Source organism: Salmo trutta, chromosome 5 (genome assembly GCF_901001165.1).
Source record: "Salmo trutta chromosome 5, fSalTru1.1, whole genome shotgun sequence".
In the NCBI taxonomy this organism is placed as follows: Eukaryota; Metazoa; Chordata; class Actinopteri; order Salmoniformes; family Salmonidae; genus Salmo; species Salmo trutta.
This window is the reverse complement of record NC_042961.1, coordinates 35,316,052-35,334,485: the sequence shown is the minus strand read 5'-3', so window position 1 is coordinate 35,334,485 and position 18,434 is coordinate 35,316,052. Positions and strand designations below refer to the sequence as shown.

General features: G+C 40.7%; 1 protein-coding gene across 1 annotated transcript in view; it reads left to right on the top strand.

The window, feature by feature from the left end:
- LOC115194103 (NACHT and WD repeat domain-containing protein 2-like) overlaps nucleotides 1-18,434 on the top strand; it is a 66,213-nt gene that overhangs the window by 9,910 nt on the left and 37,869 nt on the right. Inside the window, exon 3 of the mRNA XM_029753477.1 lies at nucleotides 5,389-5,477. Within this exon, the coding sequence (XP_029609337.1) occupies nucleotides 5,389-5,477 (89 nt within the window). The remainder of the gene's footprint in view (nucleotides 1-5,388; nucleotides 5,478-18,434) is intronic.

Below are 18,434 nucleotides of genomic sequence, written 5' to 3'. Positions count from 1 at the left end.
CTTTCCTGGTCCGTGAGTTTTGGTGGGCGGCCCTCTCTTGGCCGATTTGTTGTGGTGCTATATTCTTTCAATTTTTGAATAATGGATTTAATGGTGCTCTGTGGGATGTTCAATTTTTTAATTTTTTTATAACCCAACCTTTTATCTGTACTTCTCCACAACTTTGTCCCTGACCTGTTTGGAGAGCTCCTTGGTCTTCATGGTGCCGTTTGCTTGGTGGTGCCCCTTGCTTATTGGTGATAAAGACTCTGGGCCCTTTCAGAACAGGTGTATATATACACTGAGATCATGTGACAGTTTATTTGACACTTAGATTGCACACAGGTGGACTTTATTTAACAAATTATGTGACTTCTGAAGGTAATTGGTTGCACCAGATCTTATTTAGAGGCTTCATTGCAAAGTGGGTGAATACATATGCACGCATCACTTTTCCGTAAAGATTTTTTTTGAATTTTTTGAAACAAGTTATTTTTTTTATTTATGTATGTCCATTACATGAAATCCAAATAAAAATCGATTTAAATTACAGGTTGTAATGCAATAAAATAGGAAAAACGACAAGGCATATGAATACTTTTAAGAACACTAAGTATCAAAAGTAAATGTTATTGGTCTGTACTTAAGTACCAAAAGTAAAAGTATATATAATTTCACATTCCTTATATTAAGCAAATCAGACAACACGATAATTTATTATTTAAGGTTAGCCAGCGGCACACTCCAATACCTAGATGTAATTTACAAACGAAGCATTTGTGTTTAGTGAGTCCACCAGATCAGAGACAGTAGGGATGACCATGTGTGTGAATTTGACCATTTTCCTGTCCTGCAAGCTTTCAAAATGTAACACGTACTTTTGGACTTTTGGGTGTCAGGGGAAATGTATGGAGTAAAAAGTACATGAATTTTCTCTAGAAATGTAGTGGGGTAAAAGTTGCCAAAAATATAAACAGTCATTTAATGTACAGATACCCCAAAAAACTTAAGTAGTACTTTAAAAATATTTTTACTTAAAGTACTTTACACCACTGCTCAGGACATATTGCAACACATGTTGACACGTACAGCATAATGCCCGTAGCATGTTCTTTTCTCTCCTTTGTAGCAGTACATTTACTATACTGTACATTCACTATAAGGGATGCTACCCTATAGAATGTGCCAGTGTGATCGACGGTGTCCCATGACTAAGATTCTTTGCTGAAACATTGGGTTTATGAACTGGCCCATTGGCTACTAATGTTTAAAAAGTAAAAATAGATAAACACTCAAGTATATGCAGTATACTGAGTTCTGTATGTTTTTCAACACTGTTTGGCATTATATCCTCACAAACACTTCCATGCAGCAAAGCGTTTTGCTTAGTTGACAATGTCCTGTATCGTTTTCAACATGTGTCTTACACAGTATTCTTGCATTTTACCTTTATTTAACTTCAAATTTGTCAAATTGTTGTGTGTGCTACTTTAGCCCTGGTTATCCTGAAAAGAAAAGGGTAAAACGCTTAATTGTGAGGCTAAATATACAGGCTGGACATGCAGAAAAACGAAAAGGCAATTTTTGCTGGGCTCTCAGGACTGATAGGGTTAACTAACTGACACTAATACACTGTACATGGCTGTAGACAGACAGGCTTCTCACATACACACTGTGTGCTGTGATTGTCACGGATCCCCCTGGTAATGATGCTCATTCTGTTCACCAGTTCCGGAGGTGTACGTCACCGGCTTTCTAGGCTTCACTGAATGGGATTCATTATCATCAACCACTGACTGTCTTGTCTGATTACACACACACACCTGGTTCCCATTTCACCTGATTAGTATGTTATACATGTGCCCTCTGCTCCCTCTGGCGGTTATTGTTCCCATGTCCGTTGGTGGTGTGATTACCTATGCGTTGGTGCAGCAGTTGTGCTATATATATAAATATATATATATACATACATACATACATGCATACATACATACATACATACATACATACATACATACATACATACATACATACATACATACATACATACATACATATTGTGTATTATGGGTATCGTCCCGTGTCGTTCAACGAGGTTTACCCTCACTCTTTTGTTTGGGTATAGCCCAGTGTTTTTTAATACGTGTTTGTTTTGGGTGTATTAAAAACCCCTTGTGTATTCCTGCGCCTGTCTCCAAAATCCTTTATACCAGTGTGACAGGGATGTCTGTGTTAATGACCATGGCCTCATTGTCACATCGCTGTCGGCCATGCCGTGAGACTTGGTTTATCGGACACATCCTCTCTCTCTCTGTCTCAAATCAAATCACATTTTATTGGTCACACATATTTAGTAGAAGTTCTTGCGGGTGTACACGAAATGCTTGTGTTCCTAGCTCCAACAGTTCACAACAATACACACTAATCTAAAAGTCAAATAATGGAATTAAGAAATATATAAATATTAGATTGAGCAATGTTGGAGTGGCATTGACTAAAATACAGTAGAATAGAATACAGTATATACATATGAGATGAGTAAAGCAGTAAATAAACATTGAAACATAATTAAAGTGACTAGTGTTCCATTATTAAAGTGGCCAGTGATTCCAAGTGTATGTATATACGGCAGCAGCCTCTAAGGTGCAGGGTTACGTAACCAGGCGGAAGCCGGCTAGTGATGGCTATTTCACAGTCTGATGGCCTTGAGATATAAGCTGTTTTTCAGTCTCTCGGTCCCAGCTTTGATGCACCTGTACTGACCTCGCCTTCTGGATGATAGGCCATGGGCTCGGGTGGTTGATGTCCTTGCTGATCTTTTTGGCCTTCCTGTGACATCGGGTGCTGTAGGTGTTCTGGACGACAGGTAGTTTTCCTCCGGTGATGCGTTGGGCAGACCGCACCACCCTCTGGAGCCCTGCAGTTGCAGGCGGAGCAGACAGTGATACAGCCCGACAGGATGCTTAGGGGCCAAGCCAAATTAGGGGCCACGCCAAATTTCTTCAGCCTCCTTCACCACACTGTCTGTGTGGGTGGACCATTTCAGATCGTCAGTGACGTGTACGCCGAGGAACTTGAAGGTTTCCACCATCTCCACTGCGGTCCTGTTGATGTGGATAGGGGGGTGCTCCCTCTGCTGTTTCCTGAAATCCATGATCAGCTCCATTGTTTTGTTGTCGTTGAGTGAGAGGTTATTTTCCTGGCACCACTCTCCCAGGGCCCTCACCTCCTCCATTTAGGCTGTCATTGTTGGTAATCAGGCCTACTACTGTTGCGCCATCTACAAACTTGAAGATTGAGTTGGAGGCGTGCGTGGCCATGCGGTCATGGGTGAACAGGGAGTACATTAGGGGGCTGAGCACACAACCTTGTGAGAACCCTGTGTTGAGGATCAGACAAGTAGAGGAGTTTTTCCTACCTTCACCACCTGGGGGCAGCCTGTCAGGAAGTCCAGGACCCAGTTGCACAGGGTGGGGTACAGACCCAGGGCCCTGAACTTAATTATGAGCTTGGAGGGGGTACTATGGTGTTGAATGCTGAGCTATAATCAATGACCAGAATTCCTACATAGGTATTCCTCTTGTCCAGATGGGATAAGGCAGTGTGCAGTGTGATGGTGATTGCATCGTCTGTGGATCTATTGGGGCGGTAAGTAAATCGAAATAGGTCTAGGGTGTAAGGTAAGATAGACATGATTTGATTCTTAAATAGCGTCTCAAAGCACTTCATGATGGCAGAAGTGAGTGCTACGTGGCGATAGTCAATTAGTTCAGTTACCTTTGCTTTCTTTGGTACCGGAACAATGGTGGATATTTTGAAGCAAGTGGGGACAGAAGACTGGGATAGGGAGAGATTGAATATGTCCGTAAACACTCCAGCCAGCTGCTCTGTGCATGCTCTGAGGACGCGGCTAGGGATGCCTTCTGGGCCGGCAGCCTTGCAAGGGTTAACACGCTTAAATGTCTTACTCACATTGGCCACGGAGAAAGAGAGCCCACAGTCCTTGGTAGCGGGCCGCGTCGGTGTTATCCTCAAAGTAGGAGAAGAAGGTGTTTAGGTCGTCTGGAAGCAAGACGTCGGTGTCCGCGTTGTGGCTAGTTTTCCCTTTGTAGTATGTAGACCCTGCCTTAAACGTCTCGTGTCTGAGCCGTTGAATTGCGACTCCACTTTGTCTCTGTACTGACGTTTGGCCTGTTTGATTGCCTTATGGAGGGATTATCTACACTATTTGTATTTGGCCATATTCCCAGTCACCTTGACATGGTTAAATGCGGTGGTTCGCACTTTCAGTTTTGCACAAATGCTGCCATCTATATATCTGTAATAACACAAAACATTTTCTGTGCTAATAATGTAAGAAATAACACACAAAAAAACAAAGTACTGCAAAGTTTATTAGAAGTTAGAAGCAGAGCTACTATATCTGTCGGCGCCATCGCTCTCTCTCTCTCTCTCTCTCTCTCTCGGAAATGATGGTAGAGTGATATGAGTAGCTGTCAGTAAGAGCTGTGGCATGGAATTAAAGAGAGAGACTGTGTGTGTGTGGCCGAGATAACAGGCGCTTCCGCTCTGCCATGTCTGCCACACACACTTTACACATGCATCTCTGTGCCCTGCCGACGTCAACATGCCATACCTCATCATTTCTGGTGAGAGCTGTGGTTTACCATACAGTTCAGCTGGGTCAAGCAAGGAAGAGATGAATAACAGAAAAGAAGCCTGTGTCATCCAAATTCCAACAAAATTATCTAACCCTACAAATTGTGCCCTAGTTTTGTAGCATGACACAGTCTTGAGTGGGGGACACATTTGAGTGTGACATATTTATTTTGATGATGTGTTCCATCATCAAAGGGACTGTGGCTCTCCTGGGCATGTTCTGTTTTTAACTGGCTGTCCATCAGACCTATCCCCCTGGAGTTGTCCTCTCCAATTATTATAACCCAAGGGAGGGCAGTGGAAAGGAGAGAAAGACCAAAGGAAGGAGGAAAGGAATTAAAGTGGGACAGAACAATGACCCATAGGCCCTCACTAGTCTGAGACACCCCACAGACCCTAACTATGCCATGACATGTAATATCCTATAACAATGCCATTAACCTAATCTGTCAGCACTGCCATTGTTGACCCTTCCTAATTTTTGCCCTCCGTTATACCATAATATAATAATAATAATAATAATAATAATAATAATAGCCTTTTAGTAGACGCTTTTATCCAAAACAACTTAGTCATGCATTTTTTTTATGGATGGTCCCAGGAATATAACCCATTTCCTGGCGTTGCAAGCACCATGCTTTACCAACTAAGCTAAAGAGGACCATATTGCCCATATTGGGAAGTCTGTTATAATGGTATCAATGAATCTTCATACAAATCAATGTGTTTACTTTGTCATTTTGTTTTCAGACACAGAAGCAGAGAGGAATGCACTGAAAGAGCATGTATATCCCAAACTACGAGACTTCTGCAGAGAGAACTATGGGATTGAGTTCCAGGTAATACAACATTTCCAATCTTTCTCTTTTGCAGTCTTGCAGTGCAAGAAGGTTGTTTTAAACATATCCCCCAAAGGTTTCCAATATTGATCAAAAATAGGTTTCAAATTATTTCACTTACAACTAAAAGTGAAATGCTTACTTGCGGGCCTTTCCCAACAATGCAGAGAGAAAGAAAATAGAGAAATAACAGAAAAGTAAAACACATAATATAAGTAATAATAAATACACAATGAGTAACGATAACTTGGCTATATAGACACGGTTCCAGTACCGAGTCAATTTGAAGGGGCACGAGGTAATTGAGGTAGATATGCACATATAACTAGGAATAAAGTGACAGATAATAACAGTAGCAGCAGAGTAAATAACGAGTTAAAAAAAGTTGGTTAAATGGTTCACCAGTTAATCTGGTTCAGGTTATTAATCAACCTACCCGTGTTTACAAACACTACAGGAACAAGATCATCCACATGTATTGATAAAATATTTACTATACTAAACTCAGCAAAAAATGAATCGGCCCTTTTTAAGGACCCTGTCTTTCAAAGATAATTTGTAAAAATCCAAATAACTTCACAGATCATCATTGTAAAGGGTTTAAACACTGTTTCCCATGCTTGTTCAATGAACCATAAACAATTAATAAACATGCACCTGTGGAACGGTCGTTAAGACAGTAACAGCTTACAGATGGTAGGCAATGAAGGTCACAGTTATGAAAACTTAGGCCTCTTTACTGTCCTTTCTGACTCTGAAAAACACCAAAAGAAAGATGCCCAGGGTCCCTGCTCATCTGCATGAACGTGCCTTAGGCATGCTGCAAGGAGGCATGAGGACTGCAGATGTGGCCAGGGTAATAAATTGCAATGTCCATACTGTGAGACGCCTAAGACAGCGCTACAGGGAGACAGGACGGACAGCTGATCATCCTCGCACTGACAGACCACGTGTAACACCTGCACAGGATCGGTACATCCGAACATCACACCTGTAGGACAGGTACAGGATGGCAACAACATCTGCCCGAGTTACACCAGGAACACACAATCCCTCCATTCGTTTTTAGACGGCGTACACATCACAGATAAACTGAAACGGTCCACCCACACAGCGAAGGAGGCTGAAGAAATTCAGCTTGTCGCCAAAAACACTCAAACTATTACAGATGCATAATCGAGAGCATCCTGTCGGGCTGTATCACCGCCTGGTACGGCAACTACTCTGCTCATAACCGTAAGGCTCTCCAGAGGGTGGTGAGGTCTGCACAACGCATCACCGGGGTAAACTACCTGCCCTCCAGGACACCTACACCACCGATGTCACAGGAAGGCCAAAAAGATCATCAAGGACAACAACCACCCGAGCCACTGCCTGTGCACCCCGCTATCATCCAGAAGGCGAGGTCAGTACAGGTGCATCAAAGCGGGGACCGAGAGACTGAAAAACAGCTTCTATCTCAAGGCCATCAGACTGTTAAACAGCCATCACTAACATTGAGTGGCTGCTGCCAACATGCTGACTCAACTCTAGCCACTTTAATAATGGAAAAATTGATGTAATAAATGTATCACTAGCCACTTTAAACAATGCCACTTTATATAATGTTTACATACCCTACATTACTCATCTCATATGTATATACTGTACTCTATACCATCTACTGCATCTTGCCTATGCCGTTCGGCCATCACTCATTCATATATTTTTATGTACATATTCTTATTCATTCCTTTACACTTGTGTGTATAAGGTAGTTGTTGTGAAATTGATAGGTTAGATCACTTGTTAGATATTACTGCATGGTCGGAACTAGAAACACAAGCATTTCGCTACACTCGCATTAACATCTGCTAACCATGTGTATGTGACAAATACAATTTGATTTGACTGTCCGCAATAGGCTGAGAGAGGCTGGACTGAGGGCTTGTAGGCCTGTTTGTAGGCAACAATGTCGACTATGGCCACAAACCCACCGTTGCTGGACCAGACAGGACTAGCAAAAAGTGCTCTTCACTGACAAGTCGTGGGTTTTGTCTCACCAGGGGTGATGGTCGGATTCGAGTTCATCGTCGAAGGAATGAGTGTTACACCAAGGCCTGTACTCTGGAGTTGGATCGATTTGGAGGTGGAGGGTCCGTCATGGGCTGGGGCGGTGTGTTACAGCATCATCGGACTGAGCTTGTTGTCATTGCAGGCAATCTCAACGCTGTGCGTTACAGGGAAGACATCCTTTTCCCTCATGTGGTACCCTTCCTGCAGGCTCATTCTGACATGACCCTCCAGCATGACAATTCCACCAGCCATACTGCTCGTTCTGTGTGTGATTTCCTGCAAGACAGGAATGTCAGTGTTCTGCCATGACCAGGGAAGAGCACGGATCTCAATCTCATTGAGTACGTCTGGGACCTGTTTGATCGGAGGGTGAGGGCTAGGGCCTTTCCCCACAGAAATGTCTGGGAACTTGCAGGTGCCTTGGTGGAAGAGTGGGGTAACATCTCACAACAAGAACTGGTAAATCTGGTACAGTCCATGAGGAGGAGAGGCACTGCAGTACTTTCAGCTAGTGGCCACACCAGATACAGACTGTTACTTTTGATTTTGACACCCTCCTTGGTTCAGGGACACATTATTCAATTTCTGTTAGTCACATTTCTGTGGAACTTGTTCAGTTTATGTCTCAGTTGTTGAATCTTGTTATGTTCATACAAATTTTTACATATGTTAAGTTTGCTGAAAATAAACGCAGTTGACGATGAGAGGATTTTTTTTTTTTGCTGAGTTTAATTAACTTTCTTCTAAAGCTGTATCCATGCCCATTGGATGTAGTGATCACAATATGGCAGCTATATCCAGGAAAGCCTTTACAACGAAAAAAAGGCTTTACAACGAAAGCAAAACATTAGATTATGTCAGCAGAGTACCCAGCCAGAAATAATCAGACACCCATTTTTCAAGCTAGCATATAATGTCACATAAACCCAAACCACAGCTAAATGCAGCACCAACCTTTGATGATCTTCATCAGATGACAATCTTAGGACATTATGTTATACAATACATGCATGTCTGTTCAATCAAGTTCATATTTATATCAAAAACCAGCTTTTTACATTAGCAGGTGACTAGCATGTGGCTAGCATTCCTACCGAACACTTCCGGTGAATTTACTAAATTACTCACGATAAACGTTCACAAAAAACATAACAATTATTTTAAGAATTATAGATACAGAACTCCTCTATGCACTCGATATGTCCAATTTTAAAATAGCTTTTCGGTGAAAGCACATTTTACAATATTCTCAGTAGATAGCCCGGCATCACAGGGCTAGCTATTTAGACACCCAGCAAGTTTAGCCTTCACCAAAATCCGATTTACTATTAGAAAAGTTTGATTACCTTTGCTGTTCTTCGTCAGAATGCACTCCCAGGACTTCTACTTCAATAACAAATGTTGGTTTGGTTCCAAATAATCCATAGTTATATCCAAATAGCGGCGTTTTGTTCGTGCGTTCAAGACACTATCCGAAGGGTAAAGAAGGGTGACGCGCCCAATGCGTTTCATGACAAAAAAATTCCAAATATTCCATTACCGTACTTCGAAGCATGTCAAACGCTGTTTAAAATCATTTTTTATGCTATTTTTCTCGTAAAATAGCGATAATATTCCGACTGGGAGTCGTTGTTTTTGTTCAAAGAGAGAGAAAGTAAACATGGTGTTGGCTCGTGCATGCGCCTCCAGTCTCCTTGTCCTCAGATCGACCACTATCCAAATGCGCTAATGTTTTTCAGCCATGGCCTGCAAATCCACCATTCATCGTTCTGGCGCCTTCTGAGAGCCTATGGGAGTGTTAGAAAATGTCACGTTATGCCAGAGATCCCCTGTTTTGGTTAGAGATGATCAAGAAAGCCAATAAATAGTCAGAGAGAGCGCTTCCTGTTTGGAATCTTCTCAGGTTTTGGCCTGCCAAATGAGTTCTGTTATACTCACAGACACCATTCAAACAGTTGTAGAAACTTTAGGGTGTTTTCTATCCAAATCAAACAATTATATGCATATTCTAGTTACTGGGCAGGAGTAGTAACCAGATTAAATCGGGTACGTTTTTTTCCGGCCGTGCAAATACTGCCCCCTATCCCCAACAGGTAAAAAAATCCTTAGCCCTTTTCTGAAAGTGTAGAAGGCCCATTGTTCCCCACTGTGTTTGGGTTAGCTCTATTTTCCCTCAGCATGCATTTTTTCACTATTCTGAATGTCTAAAGAATCCATATTTTGTTCTGAAATATGAGCACAAAAACACTGGACATATTTAACTCTTATTATGGTGGTGATTTTGACAAAATTACAATCATGGTCTTGAGTTGTATTCACATTTTTGTAGTCTCGAATTGATTTGGTCTCTGACCATTGTCCCCCTCCCATTCTCGGTCTTGACTCGGTCTCGCCCCCCTCCAGTCTTGGTCTTGACTCAGACTCGATTTGCTCTGGTCTAGGTCTTGAATCGGACTCGCTTTAGGTGGTCTCGAAAACAACACTGATAGTTAGACTCAAAACTATGTATATTTCATTTACAATCTTTAGAAACTATGAGAATAGAAAAGTTCAGAACATTTGTGAAACATCACAGCACAGTTGAAAAATGTCAATTAGAAATCAAACTGGATGATGTTCAGAGATAGATAGGAGGGGTTGAGGGTAGCTGAAGGATGGGACGAAAAACAAACAAAATATAAACATTGTAAAATATACTGTGTCAATAAAATTTAAGGTGGAAGTGGAAGCCTAAGTGTTGTTGTCCATTAGTTTAATCCAAGTAGGGTTAGGGGAAAATAAATGACAAAATACCAGTAAAAAGTTTGAACACACCTACTCATTCGACGGTTTTTCTTTATTTTTACTATTTTCTACATTATAGAATAATAGTGAAGACATCAAAACTATGAAATAACACATATGGAATCATGTAGAATCCCAAAAAGTGTTAAACAAATCAAAATATATTTTATATTTGAGATTCTTCAAAGTAGCCACCCTATGCTTTTCCAACAGTCTTGAAGGAGTTAACACATACGCTGAGTACTTGTTGGCTGCTTTTCCTTCACTCTGTGGTCCCACTCATCCCAAACCATCTCAATTGGCTTGAGGTCAGGTGATTGTGGAAGCCAGGTCATCTGATGCAGCACTCCATCACTCTCCTTCTTGGTCAAATAGCCCTTACACAGCCTGGAGGTGTGTTTTGGGTCATTGTTGAAAACCAAATGATACTCCCACTAAGTGTAAACCAGATGGGATGGTGTATCACTGCAGAATGCTGTGGTAGCAATGCTGGTTAAGTCACAGACAGTGTCACCAGCAAATCACCCCCACACCATCACACCTCCATGCTTCACGGTGGGAACCACACATGCGAAGATCATCCATTCACCTACTCTGCGTCTCACAAAGACACGGTGGTTGGATCCAAAAATCTCAAATTAGGACCCATCAGACCAAATGACAGATTTCCACCAGTCTAATGTCCATTTCTTGTGTTTCTTGGCCCAAGCAAGTCTCTTCTTATTATTGGTGTCCTTTAGTAGTGGTTTCTTTGCAGCAATTAGATCATGAAGGCCTAAATCACGTAGTCTCCTCTGTGTCTGTTACTGTCTGTTACTTGAACTCTGAGGTGCAATCTGATGTGCAGTTGATTTCCGATTTCAGTGGCTGGTAACTCTAATGAACTTATTCTTTGCAGCAGAGGTAACTCTGTGTCTTCCTTTCCTGTGGCGGTCCTCATGAGAGCAATTTCATCATAGCTTTTTAAGTGCGACTGCACTTGAAGAAACTTTCAAAGTTCTTGTAATTTTTCGCATTGACAGACCATGTCTTAAAGTAATGATGGACTGTCGTTTCTCTTTGCTTATTTTAGCTGTTTTTGCCAATATATGGACTTGGTATTTTACCAAATAGGGCTATCTTCTGTATACTGCCCCTACCTCGTCACAACACAACTGATTAGCGCAAACGCATTAAGAAGGAAAGAAATTCCACAAATTAACTTTTAACAAGGCACACCTGTTAATTGAAATGCATTCCAGGTAACTACCTCATGAAGCTGGTTGAGAGAATGCCAAGAGTGTGCAAAGCTGTCATCAAGGCAAATATAATTTGATTTGTTCAACACTTTTTTGGTTACTATATGATTCCATATGTCTTATTTCATGGTGTTGAAGTCTTCGCTATTATTCTACAATGTAGAAAATAGTACAGATCTGGTATCATTTACATTGCAAATGGCTGGTGTGCTGCTTTGAGGATATATTTTATCGAAAGATATTTGTTAAACAGATCCAGGAGAGCCCTTGGAGTGAAGTCGGTCAGATTTTTCTGATTGTTCTTGGAGGATTTGTCAAGCTTTTCCCTTTGATATCCGACATGTGATGCTTTGTCGGGCCGAGCGACCTCGGAAATTGGTGATTTGGAAGTATAGTAACAGGACCCATTGGAATTGCTCTCCAAACCAGAGGGGGCGCTACTATGATAGTATGCTACTCTGCCATTGCGTGGAGTCAAGCTGCAGTGATTTATAGAGTGGCCACATGCCTGGCTGGTGAGTCATGGTCCTGCCATGGTTACAGCTGACATGATATGTGGAGTGCCTGGGAGACTGAGTGTCACGATCTTGGAAATGAGCGGACCAAGGTGCAGCGTGAATTGAGTTCCACATCTTTTAATTACAAAGTGAAACTAGAAACAAAATACAAAGACCGTGAAGACGTAGTGCCCAAACACACTAACACAAACAATATCCCACAAAATACAGGTGGGGATAGCCGCCCTAGTCACATCCTGACCTAACCAACATAGAGAATACAGAGGCTCCCTATGGTCAGGGCGTGACAGTGAGTGAGTCACCATCATGCAGGATCTTGTGTGGCTGTTTAAGTAGACGGTGGATGTGGTTATTTGGAGTTGCTGTTGTGGACCATTTTGGAGATATTGATACTAGGATATTGATAAGATTATAATTTGTGTGTGTGTATGTGCACGCATGTGTGCGTGATTCGGCTCAGTATACTGTAGATTTATGTCTGAGAAATGGCAGTCCTTTCTCACTACTCTGGAAAGTCATTTGTCTTTCTAAGTCGTCACAATTAAGTTCATGCTATATAGAGATAGTCCATCTGTGCAACACTTCCACAAATTAACAGTAAAATAACTATTACAGTAAATAATTTTTTGATAATGGGGTACCAGGGAGAAAGTAAATACTTTATTATGGTTGGCAAAACATGGCTGCCATTCTCTGAGCTAATCTCAGTCATAGACACTCCCATCATACACACACACACAGATACACACCCATCAAACACACACCCACACACCCTTCACCACCAGAGATTAATTACAATAGCAGGATATTGTTTAAAACCTCTTACATCTACACGTTCCGCTAGCGGAACGTCTGCTCCAATATCCAATGATGGGCGGGGCGCGAAATTCAAACTCCTCTAAATCCGAAAACTTACACTTTTCAAACATATGACTATTTTACAGCTATTTAAAGACAAGACTCTCCTTTATCTAACCAAACTGTCCGATTTCAAAAAGGCTTTACAGCGAAAGCAAAACATTAGATTATGTCAGCAGAGTACCCAGCCAGAAATAATCACACAGCCATTTTTCAAGCTAGCATATCATGTCACATAAACCCAAACCATATCTAAATGCAGCACTAACCTTTGATGATCTTCATCAGATGACACACCTAGGACATTGTGTTATACAATACATGCATGTCTGTTCAATCAAGTTCATATTTATATCAAAAACCAGCTTTTTACATTAGCATGTGACGTTCAGAACTAGCATTCCCACCGAACACTTCCGGTGATTTTACTAAATTACTCACGATAAACGTTCACAAAAAGCATAACAATTATTTTAAGAATTATAGATACAGAACTCCTCTATGCACTCGATATGTCCGATTTTAAAATAGCTTTTCGGATGAAGCACATTTTGCAATAATGTAAGTACATAGCCCGGCGTTACAGGGCTAGCTATTTAGACACCCTGCAAGTTTAGCCTTCACCAAAATCACATTTCCTATAAGAAAAATGTTCTTACCTTGCTTGTTCTTCATCAGAATACACTGCCAGGACTTCTACTTCAATAACAAATGTAGGTTTGGTCCCAAATAATCCATCGTTATATCCAAACAGCGACGTTTTGTTCGTGCGTTCTAGACACTATCCCAACGCTAAATCTCGGCCACGAGCATGACGCAAAATATGACAAAAAATGTCTAAATATTCCATTACCGTACTTCGAAGCATGTCAACCGCTGTTTAAAACCAATATTTATGCAATTTATCTCGTAGAGAAGCGATAATATTCCGACCGGGAATCTGCCTGTCTGTAAACTGAGGAAAAAACCGAAAGCCGGGGGCGGGGCGTGTCACGCGCCTAAGGCTTAGACCATTGAGTGACCACTTAGCTTTTGCTCTCCTTTGTTTCAGCCAGGGCTTTGAATTACGTCATTCCTGTTTTTCCCGGGCTATGAGACCTCATTGGAGACGTGTGAATTGTCACGTAAGAGCAGAGATCCTTTGTAAACGATAGAGATAATAAAGAAGGGCAAGAAATGTTCAGACAGGGTACTTCCTGAACAGAAGCATCTCAGGTTTTTGCCTGCCATAGGAGTTCTGTTATACTCACAGACACCATTCAAACAGTTTCAGAAACTTTGGAGTGTTTTCTCTCCAAAGCTAATAATTATATGCATATTCCAGTTTCTGGGCAGGACTAATAATCAGATTAAATCGGGTACGTTTTTTATCCAGCCGTGAAAATACTGCCCCCTAGCCATAACAGGTTAATGGCTGTCAGTCAAACGTCTTTCCAGCTGCCTAACAATACCAGCTACTGAGGAGAGAGACAGACGAGAGATGAAACTCAATTTCAGTTTTTATTTTACTATTTACGCACTCTATAATGCCACGGTTTGAAGTCGATCCGCACAAAGCGACAGCTTCAAAAATACTCTCAGAGCTATGTTTTCGTAATATTTATGAAGAAGAAAACACGTCATCAATGTATTTTTCTCAAACCTGTTAAGATGTAGACTTGATATGCATATCTGGTTTGTTGTTCTGAGGAGTGCTATTAGTATAATTATTTTTGTGCTTTGAAACCACAACACAAACACAGTTCTAGTATCAAACGGTGTAAGACAGAAGGGAGAGTTGAGATGTTTGTCTTGTCTTCAGTAGCATGCCCAAGTCTACCAACTGTTTTCCAATTACATTAAATTATCTTGAGCTCCTCTTAGAGAGTGGGTGAAAACTGAAATTGAGTGTTGGCAGGACAGCAAAAATGTGGATAGTCACACATATTGTATGCCTTTCTTTCTCTCTCTGTCTCTCTTTCTCTCCCTCTCTCCTAGGTATCTGGGTTTGACATAATTCACTATTCTAATAGTTTCATTCATTTTTGACGGATATCTGGATGTTCGAAATACATATATGTGTTTTTAAAAGTTACGTTTTTAACCTGACTGCTGCAGGAGGTTGAGGCTGGCGCTCTATTGCTGCAGCTGCCTGCAAAGGTTATAAATGGGTGGTATGTGTCGCAAGCAGACGGAGGGAAAGAGAGACACCAAGGAAATTTGGCTACAGCCAAAACTAGCTAACTTGTAGCAGCCACAATATTATTTATCATCCCATATAACAGTGCCTGTCTTGACTGGAGTAGGCTAAAGAAGCTAGCTAGCTAGGCTAATTAAGGCCACATGCTGTGCTTTCTCCCCAACCCCATTCAGATAAAACAGTAGCTTACCTGTTGGTTGCTCATTGTAGCTTACTCGTTCTCATTTCACTAACTTTTAATTCTGTAATTTTATTCCATCTTGCATTACATTAGTGAACTCTCATTTCACTTGCTACACATTGAGCCTCTTTGCCACTTTGATTGGCTAACATAAACAACAAGCTACACACGTGAAAGCTACCGGTCAGCTACCAGTCTTTTTTGTGGGGTGCACCGTGCACCTCATAACAACTACATTGAAAAGTTTGTTGTTTTATTACATTTACAATTTGGAATGTCATGGTATATCCTTTTATGTAACACTGTAGCATAGATAATTTAATTTAGAAAAATCCTTTTCAGTGAGGCCAGGGGGCAGGATCTTATCCCGGTATTGGGATTCATTGTCATGTGACCATGGCGGGGAATTCAAAACTGCAAGAGTAATCATTTCAAATAATCAAATAATCAACTATTTTCCTCCATTTGAAAGATATATCTCCTAAATCTAACCACGCTGTCCGATTTTCAGAGGCTTTACGGAGAATGCATAAAGTTAGGTTATGTGAGGAGAGTACATTGACAATAGCTGCGTGTAATGTTTAGCCAATTCAAAGAAGGGCATCAACAGACAGAAAACTAGCTAGAATTATGCACTTACCTTTGACAATCTGCATCAGATGACACTCATAGGACATTATGTTAGACAATACATGCATTTTTAGTTCCATCAAGTTCATATTTATATCCAAAAACAGCATTTACAGTCACGGTGAAATTCAGAATTTTTTTCGGCTCGAATGCTCCCAGTGAATCCAGCATTACAAATCACGGAATTACTATTCGAAAACATTGGTAAATTATAATATTGTCATTCAAAGAATAATATATTATCATCTCGTAATTGCTACCGAATGGCCAGATCTCAAAATAACTTTACTGGGAAATCACATTTTGCTATAAACTGGGTACTATGCTAACAACATAAGCTAAGCTATAAGCTAAGCTAAGCTATACCGTTAGCATTAGCATCATCTAATATCGATAATAACATTCTAAATATCCCCTTACCTTTGATTATCTCCATCAGAAGGCGCTGCCAGCGATCCCAGGTCCAGAACAAATGTGGTTTCTTTTGATAAAGTTCATCATTTATGTCCAAATAGTTAGCGTTCAGTAGGCTCCCACAAAATGAGGTGGGCAGTGTAAAGTCACGCCGAAAAGCTAAAAAAAACCTAGTAAATAATCTATTTATGTTTGTTCAAACATGTCAAACGTTGTTTAGCATTAATCTTTTGGTCCATTTTTAACGTGAAACATCAGTAAACATCAGTAATATTTTCACACAACCTATCAAGTGTCTAGAATAAACGATCATGACAAAGACACTTCTCAGATTCATGCGCAGGCGCAAAAAATGAAGTGATGACGTGTCAACTTGTAAGCATTCTAATTCGGTCTTGAAGCACAGATGCTTCAAACAACTTTCTAAAGATCGTTGACATCTAGTGGAAGCAGTAGGAGTTGCGAACTGAATCCTTTCTCACTGTGGTATCTTTAAAACAATGACACTAAATAGTACAGTCACAAAATTCTCATTTTTTAAAATCTATTTTTCACAGGTTTTTGCCTGAAATATGAGTTTTGTTATACTTACAGACACCATTCAAACTGTTTTAGAAAATTCAGAGTGTTTTCTATCCGAATGTGTTAATAATATGCATATCCTAGCTTCTGAGTTGGTGTAGGAGGCAGTTAAAAATGGGCACATATTTTTTTCAAAATTCTCAATACTGCCCCCGTGGCCCGTAGAGGTTAATATCAGGTTAATTATTTGTTTTATTTTTTTATTGTGCAAAAAATGCTCACACAAGTATTCAAATACTAACGTCTGTTTGTATATTCGTATATTCAAATAACGGTGCTCATCCCTACTCCCTAATAAACAGCGAGTGGCAGTGCAAAATACAGTCCTGGTAGCCATTTGATTAATTATTTAGCAGTCTTATGGCTTGGGGGTAGAGGCTGTTAAGAAGCCTTTTGGACCTAGAATTGGCGCTCCGGTGTCGCTTGCCATGTGGTAGCAAAGAGAACAGTCTATGACTTGGGTAGCTGGAATCTTTGACAATTTTTGGGGACTTCCTCTGATACCACCTAGTATAGAAGTCCTGGATGCAGGAATCTTGGCCCCAGTGATGTTCTGATCCATACGCATTACCCTCTGTTGTGCCTTACGGTCAGATGCCGATCAGTTGCCATACCAGGTGGTAAATAACGTATTTCTGTGCTTTATTTTAAATACATTTGCAAAAAATTTTACGTAGATTAATGTGTAGATTAATTTTGATTTGTATATATTTCATCCATTTTAGAATAAGTCTGTAATTTAACAAAATGTAGAAAAAGTGAAGGGGTCTGAATACTTTCCGAATGCACTGTATATTGGCATGGGTGTTGTTACGTCTCCTCCAAACACCGTCTTCGAGGACCTTCACTTTTATACAATGGGTTACCAACATATTAAATAATGATTTACATATTTTCATTAAAAACGTTGTTTTGATTCTATTAATCATACTATTTCATTCTTCCACAAGATATAGTCCTGACACAAATCTAGAGTTGGTACCCAAGCCGGCTGGTCATTCGTTCTATCGGTTTGGTTGCAAGAGACACGACCCAGTGGTCCGTTCTAAATGTTCCATTGGCATCGTTTTTATCCATTGCTTGCTAGCTAGCCGACTATGACTCATTTACAGTCACATCAAAAAGTGCAGCCAGAATAACAGCAAAGTAGCTGCATTTGAATTTGTTGAAACTGTTTTCTAATGACCCTTATTTGAAGACACATAACAATGAGTTAATGACAAACTGCCTGGCATAGAAAATGTGCTCACTCGTCAGGACACTGTTGTTCAGAGGAGCTAGCCAACAACACAGCTAACACATTCACTTCAAACTGAAGCTGGAAAGACTGCAAACTAGCTGCAGTTCGTTTCGTTTGACCTTTTTTCAATTGACATTTCTTTGTTTAAAGCCATAAAAATGATGCCAGCTGATTCATGATTTCGATTGGCTGAGAAACGCTGCCTGCTTGTTTGTCTCATCCCGACTCCTGACACGTTCATTACTATGGGACAGCTGGTGATCAAATTTGAATATTGA